General features: G+C 40.2%; 1 protein-coding gene across 1 annotated transcript; it reads left to right on the top strand.

Annotated features, from left to right (window-relative positions):
* The first annotated feature begins 556 nt into the window (after positions 1–556).
* On the top strand, positions 557–1,844 carry LOC311266002 (complement C1q-like protein 4). The gene is made up of 3 exons (XM_084368193.1): positions 557–861; positions 1,004–1,126; positions 1,238–1,844. The coding sequence occupies exons 1-3, from the start codon at positions 621–623 to the stop codon at positions 1,519–1,521; spliced, it is 648 nt and encodes a 215-aa protein (XP_084224319.1). The 5' UTR covers positions 557–620; the 3' UTR covers positions 1,522–1,844.
* The last annotated feature ends 5,232 nt before the right edge of the window (positions 1,845–7,076 follow it).

Genomic DNA, 7,076 nt, shown 5'->3' on the forward strand with positions numbered 1-7,076 from the left:
GTTCACAGTTCACTTAACATATTGTTATTCTTTGTGACACTTTCTATTGCTCCTCTGTAAAAGTTAAATGTAAGACTCTCCTGGTTGGAAGTAAATGTTAAACTATTAACAATATATACACAGTGAACAGTGGAAAAGTGTTGGATAAAAAAGCACTGAGATAACTATAGACGTGTACTGAAATGGCACCAGAAGCAAAAGGACCTGCAGTTCGTTAAGCAGATAGACGTCACACTACATTATGCAAGTGGATAATTAAATCCTGTTTTGGCTGAAATGTAATGTAATACTTGTCAGTAGGATTAATAAATTGTGTTACACTCTTAGTCTTCTCATGGGAATCGCTGACAAGAAGGAAAATAAAGAAATATGTTTAATCTGAATAAACAGAAGTTTATAAAATCAGTGGTTTTGTTCACTAAGGCCGATAAAACAATCATCACAGAAACCTTTGGTCATCTTGTGACTTATCATATCCCTGATAATAACTCCTTTGTTCTGGTCCATCAGAACAAAACAGCCTTTCATTCTCAAGTAAATTCAAGGGGTATTTCCTTCCCCGTGTCGTATATAAAGCCGAGCGGGGAGAGCCGATCAAAACCAACAGAAACAGCTGAAAGATGAAGACCTCGCTGGTTGTGTTGATTTTGTCCCTCTTCTATCTTTGTGTGGCTGAGGTCCAGCAGCTGGATCAACGGGCAGAGGAGGACAATGGCACAAACGTCGAGCGAGCTTCTGTCTGTGGCGGCGACGTAACAGGGAGCCAGAATTATTGGCAACTCGTCGTCATTTTAAGAGAACTGGAGGCCAAACTGCAAAACACTGAGAAACAATTAGAAGAGCTGAGAGGAGAGGTCCGAGGTAAGAACATACTGTAACAAAGCCGTAAGACGTTTATTGTGTGTTTGTGCATGCATCATTGTCACTGTTCTCAGGTTGCTTCACGTTTAGTTCATCAAAATAAACATTATAATAACCTCCAGTTTTCATGTGACCTCTCAAGGTAACCGGGTGGCATTCGGAGCATCTATCGGCAATGTTGGAAATATTGGACCTTTTAACACTGAGATCATTATGACCTACAAGGATGTCTACACAAACACAGGCTCATACAACCCTGCAACAGGTGAACTTAACATATTCATGTGTATTCATAGATATTTGGGTTGATCAGGAGAAATTGGAAAGCACAGCAGCTACTGTACTCGATGTAATTCTCTCTGTTGATCATCCACAGGTATTTTCACCGCTCCAGTCAAAGGAGTCTACTACTTCAGCTTCTCCGGCCATAATGGCTCAACTAGATCAATGGGTTTGGGGCTGATGAAGAACGGAGAGCAGATGGTTACTGTGTACAACCACGCAGCTGGAAACCGCTGGGAGACAGCAACCAATGGCATGACTCTGCAGCTTGAAGTGGGAGACCAGGTGTACATAAGGCTCTGGTTAAACACCTGGATTTATGACAATGACAATAAACACAGCACCTTCGTCGGCCATTTGTTATTCCCTCTGACGTAAGGTAAAAAAACTAAGCAAAAAAGAGAAATAGGTCATTTAAATGTTGAAGGTAATAATGTTACAGTGATAATAAAAGGAAAATAGAAACTTATAGATACAGAGCTTCTTCACTAACTTATTGAGCTGTGCTTTTATTTTTCACAGAGAAAAGTATCCGGATCTTCAGCAGTCTGATACTTGAATGTGTTCTCTGTACTTTTCTCTGATAGCTGTTTGGTGCTGGGCAGACTTTTGAGCTGAGCTTTTATTGTTGTAAAACAGTTGCCATTAAAGATAAGACGTGTGATAAAAGATTTCCGCATTAAAATGTCTAAAAACGGCGAGACTTTTGTGAAATATTTTGTTGTGTCAAACTTTAAAACACTACCTGTCTCATGATATAGATCTTCATTAGCAGTGGTGGTTGCTTTATGGTGTGATTGCCAACAATAGGATTGATTCAGGAGAATGTCAACCTCATGGGGACGCAATAGGAAAAGTTGTGAAAGTGTTCCTATTGCTCCACCATGAGGCTGACATTGAGTGGTTTTAAGTGAAGTGTCTCAAAGACAAACTATCGTGCTCCTCTCAGGATGAATCGACGTCAGTGTTGCCCTGGACTTAACCGAGATAGTAACCGGAAACATTACACCTCATAAACATCATTATGATATTTCAATTTTGAGCATATTCTCCTCTTGCACAAGGAAGATTTTTGATAATGCCAACAACCACAGCACCTTCATTGCCCTTTTGTTATTCCCTTGAATAAAACTAGAATGATGCTGATGCCTTTCATTTTTAGTTTATGGTGTTCAACAGTTCCAGTGCTGTATCGTAGGCAACTGTACTTTTCACCTCTCATCTGAGAGGCTTCCTCAGTTCTTACTAACTGGAGGGGAGTTTACCTGCAAAGCACTACCATATTTAAACTGAGCTTTTTTGTCCCTCTCTTCTTTGCAGTCACAGACTCTAATATCACAACGCCGGGTGCCCCAGTCAAGCTTCACATACATGACATAAGATGAGAGAAGACCCTCTTACTTCCACATTTTCTCACATGTTGAAGCCTTTCTCGCAGTCGGAGTCAGACTGAGTGTGTGTTGTCAGCAGTCAGAGCTCATGTGCTTCAGTGGTTTAACAATAATAAATGTATGGGAAGAGGTGTCTGCAGTGTTTCGAGGGAATATAGATGATCTTTTGAATGCAGCTGCTTCTTTCTCAGGCTGTCTAATAGATAACCGGCCCCATCAACTACTGTAAATTAGTGTCATATGATCCTCCTGGCGTCTTTTCTCAAATCAGATCACATGGAGTCACTGCATGCAGAACAGCCACATAAGTGAAATCTATTCATCCTCTTCCCTCCCTGTCGTTCTCCTTCATTCTCTATCAAGTGCTTCATTCTTACTTTGATAGTTTTCTGTATGGGGGGTCGGCTCATGTAGAAAAGAATAGAGGACATACTCCTTGGAGCGTTGCACAGCTGCGGTCATGTCCTGTGTCACCCCAGAGGACAGGCTTTGCAAACCACTTATTTCTAAACGGTGAAGAGGAACTGCGTCTGTTTCAACATTTCACAGATGTGAGGTGATGTTACCGCAACACAGGAAGTGCCCTATAAACCACCCTTCCTTTCCTCCATACACCGAAAACAGCCCAACGTAACAGTAAGACACGGTCGATAGATCTGCATGCAGTGAAGTGAAAATGAAGAGGCATTAGACTTCACAGGTTAAATGTTGCAGAATGTAAGCAAAGTTTAAGAATTGCTTTGAGCTGACATTTATTACATGTGTGGCACAACGTACAGCCTGGGAAATTTGGGATTAAGTGTAGGGTTTGTGTAATACTAGAACTTATTTTGTATTATTATTATTATTATTATTCTCTGTGTGCTGTAAACCTGTTAAAGTATCCTTCTGTAAACCAGCAGCACGGCACTTTTGTGATCTCTGAAGATGTAGAGACATTCAGGAGTTATATGCAGCCCTCATGTAAACACCGTGTATGACCGTAAATGCGAGGTTAACTCGGGAAACCACCATGGTGACACACTTGACGGGTCATATGACTGAAGCCCTGCAGGCGTAACACCAGTGTGAGTGGAAAAATACATGTGAGGATGCAAACCTGTTTTTGAAATTGCAGTCCTGGATAGTGACAGGATCTTCTCTGGTATCTGTAAAACTCTTTTAATACTGATCAACATGTGTTCAGACACGTTTTACTGTTTTCAGTTTAAACTTTGTACAGAGTTCGGTAGTGTAGTCCAGGTTGGAGGTCGGGCACCTTCCAGGGTCCAGACAAACCACTGGGAGGTCGTGACGTGATTGCAAGAGTCCGTCATTTTGACTTATTATCACTTTGGGCCCTTAAATGCACGATACGTAATTTCGGCCACGACGGGTCACTAAATCAAACCAAAACAAAGCAGATCAGTCGTGTGGGATCATGGAAGTTGATGTCTTCATATCTACGTGACCTGGGCAGAAATGTTGACAGACGAGGTAATGTAAGTTTAAAGTTTTATTCATGTTATGTTTAGTCACCAGTGTCCTTCCTCTGACTCTCTCCCAGAAATCACAGCGACCAAATGAAATGCACCATTTTGAAAAGCAGCCCACTGGTCGAACATTGCACTCCCACAACACTGACAAAAATAGATAGAGCGGCAGCAGAGATATCGCCCTTTTTATTACACACTCTTCTGCCTTCATTACCCACAATGCAACTCAGCCATTTAATGACATCATTGGAGGAAATTTGTGCAGCTTCCCCTGGAGCCACAAAAGGCTCATACTCATACTACTTTTTGTCACTGAGCAGGTATACTCCCCAAGACCTGTAAACACACTAACATTGTGGATTTGAGGTATAAGTATTTAGCAACACAGCAAATAAATACTCAAGTAAAGTACAAATACCTCAAAAAGTGCAGTTTTTGGGGTAATGTAAGTTACTTTACGAAATCAGAAACATTAACCTTTGTGAGTCTGTTCCTTGTTTAGTGATCTACAGGAGTTGTTGCAGGATCGTTTTGTTTTTGAGGAGTTCATCTTCTGTTCATTTGTGTGCATCATTCATCAAAGTTAAAACAACCAAACAGGAAGAAATCGCTGCCACCTATTCATTCACGAGTAATCACTGAGATGGTGTATTGTATTTACGCTGCCAGTGACTCTGTTTACATCTCTACTAACCGGGGAAAAGCAGATGGGACTTTTTTCACAGGTCAACTCTTCTGAAAGAAATTGTGCTTTTTTATTTTTATTTTCCAGTTTAGCACCTTTTTATGTGTATGAGCCAAACAACAACTAAGATGTGGGGTTTCACAGAAAGTTGGTATGTGGGAGTTTAACACAACCAGAATAAAGATAAGACTCATCTGCAGTGATAAATACAGTTGGTGATGGTTTCATAGATTTACTACGCCCTGACGGTTGCAGCTACTGCAGATAGTCATTATGAAAACAAAGTATGAATTGCTCGGCTCATTAGAGAAACCTTTTCTTTACTTTCCGACCTGAATAATGGGAGCTCGTCCTTGGATTGAATTTAGTTATTATCTGACCTTGAATCTCTGCGGTATGAGGGACACTTGAGGCAGCAGCTCATTGGCCCGTCTGAGGAATGGCCCACCAAATACCAGTCTACAGTATGTATGGCTGATTGAACTTGGCTGCAGACACAAAAAGCCCTCTCTGTCCTCCACTCTGCAGCCTAGAAAACATGCGGCGGGTAGAGGGGAAACAGCTCTCCCCCAGCTAAACACACTTACTGGAAACCCTACCCACTACCCAAACAACTGGACTGAGATGGTTTTTTTTACTCACGTGGGGCACGATGGCCATGACCACTGACTTATTGAGACTCGCGACAATAATCGATTAATCCCCACCAAGTTCCAGCTTCTTGAATAAGAATATGTTCTGTTTTCTTTACTCCTCTGTGACAGTGAACTGGATATTTTTGGGGTTGTGGACAAAACAAAACATTTGATAATCTTATCTTGGCCTTTCGGAAACACTAATTGACATTTTTGGCATTTTACAGACCAAACAGCCAATCGATTAATCGAGAAAATAGATCAATCGACAACAAAACCCTTCCACCGTTGAGCTGCGGCTTGTGGGAATGCCAGATTTCACTTGTTAACATATTTTACATGTTTACAGTTCATGTGAGGACGAAAATCCATGAACACCTAGTTAGTATGATTTAGGGCTGCGACTAACGATTATTTACATTGTCGGTTAATCTGTTGATTATTTTCTTGATTAATTGATTAGCTGGTTGGTTAATAAAAAGCCAAGAATGTTAATAAGTGTTTCCTCAACACAAAGATATTCAGTTTACTGTCACTGATGAGTCAAAAAAAAACCAAAACAAACAGTAATATTCACATGAAAGAAGCTGAAATCAGAGAGTTTTGACTCTTTTTCCTAAAAAAAAAAAAGTATCATACATGCCTAGACCAGAGCTGCCCAAAGTGACATCTTTATATTGTGCAGTCCAAAGATATTCAATCAGTGAAGCTGAAACTAGGAAATGTTTGGAGATTGTCTTTCATATATTACTTAAACTATTGATTATCAAAGACAATCGACTTCTTGTTGCCGTGCTAACATTGTAAAGCAACCACAGTGCTTTAATTTAAATACTATTAAAACTACTATTTATAAACACAGCTGTTTGCAGAATGATGGCGATGAGGCTATGTAAGATGTTTAACAAATTAACATTGAGACTCTTAAATTCATCCTCAGCATTCACGCACAAATAAGCCAGAATACGAGCCGGTGACAGACATTAAGAATAACCAGAAACAGCCAATCTTCTCGCTGACGGTCTCATTTTGCTTGTGTAGGTCAAATAGATGCATCAGTACCAGTTAAAAACTTCTTGTACTACGTTTAAAGAAAAAAGTAGACACTTTATGTTATCATCAGAGACAAGCACAGCACACAGCGGTACGTAAAATGCGTTTTTTTTGTATTACAAGTCTTTTAAACTGACAGGTGGATGGCAGAAGATTTGTCCAAAGGGAGAATAACAATTACGGTAAGTCCAAAAAAAAAAAAAAAAAAGTCACATTTTTAGAAAAGAAAACAAAAAACTCTAGATAATATTAATTATAATAATAATAATAATAACAATAATACAGACATGGCTTGCCATTCACTGAACCAAAAATCCTAGTAAGGTTAAAGTTACTCTGTTGTTCTTGTTGGGACTAGTACCTCAAGAAACGGCCTGAATCTGACCCTGAAACAGCAGGTCGTCTGTTTACAAGCTTCCTGACAGTAGAACAGGAAGAGGCTCTCCGCACTGTGACACCAAATGAAACGAAACTGAAAAAAAAACTGCTGAAAAAAAAACAAACAAAAAGAAAAAGTTCTGATTGCCATCAAGACGCACTGCAGAGGAAGTAGGGCTCATCAGTTGGCACAGTCACAGGAGTTTTTTTGTTTGTTTGTTTGTTTGTTTTTAAATGAGGAAGGCACTTGACATGGGGGGGGGTTCCCACCCCCCCATGCAGCGACAGCAATGCACCACGGTCCTTGTTTGTGCAC

Source organism: Pagrus pagrus, assembly GCF_965226575.1.
Source record: "Pagrus pagrus genome assembly, chromosome: 12".
Classification (NCBI taxonomy): Eukaryota; Metazoa; Chordata; class Actinopteri; order Spariformes; family Sparidae; genus Pagrus; species Pagrus pagrus.

Coding starts and splice junctions, on each gene's coding strand:
- LOC311266002 (XM_084368193.1), top strand. CDS start 621: ATGAAGACCTCGCTGGTTGTGTTGATTTTGTCCCTCTTCTATCTTTGT. Junction 862..1,003: donor GCTGAGAGGAGAGGTCCGAG/GTAAGAACATAC, acceptor TGACCTCTCAAG/GTAACCGGGTGGCATTCGGA. Junction 1,127..1,237: donor CTCATACAACCCTGCAACAG/GTGAACTTAACA, acceptor GATCATCCACAG/GTATTTTCACCGCTCCAGTC.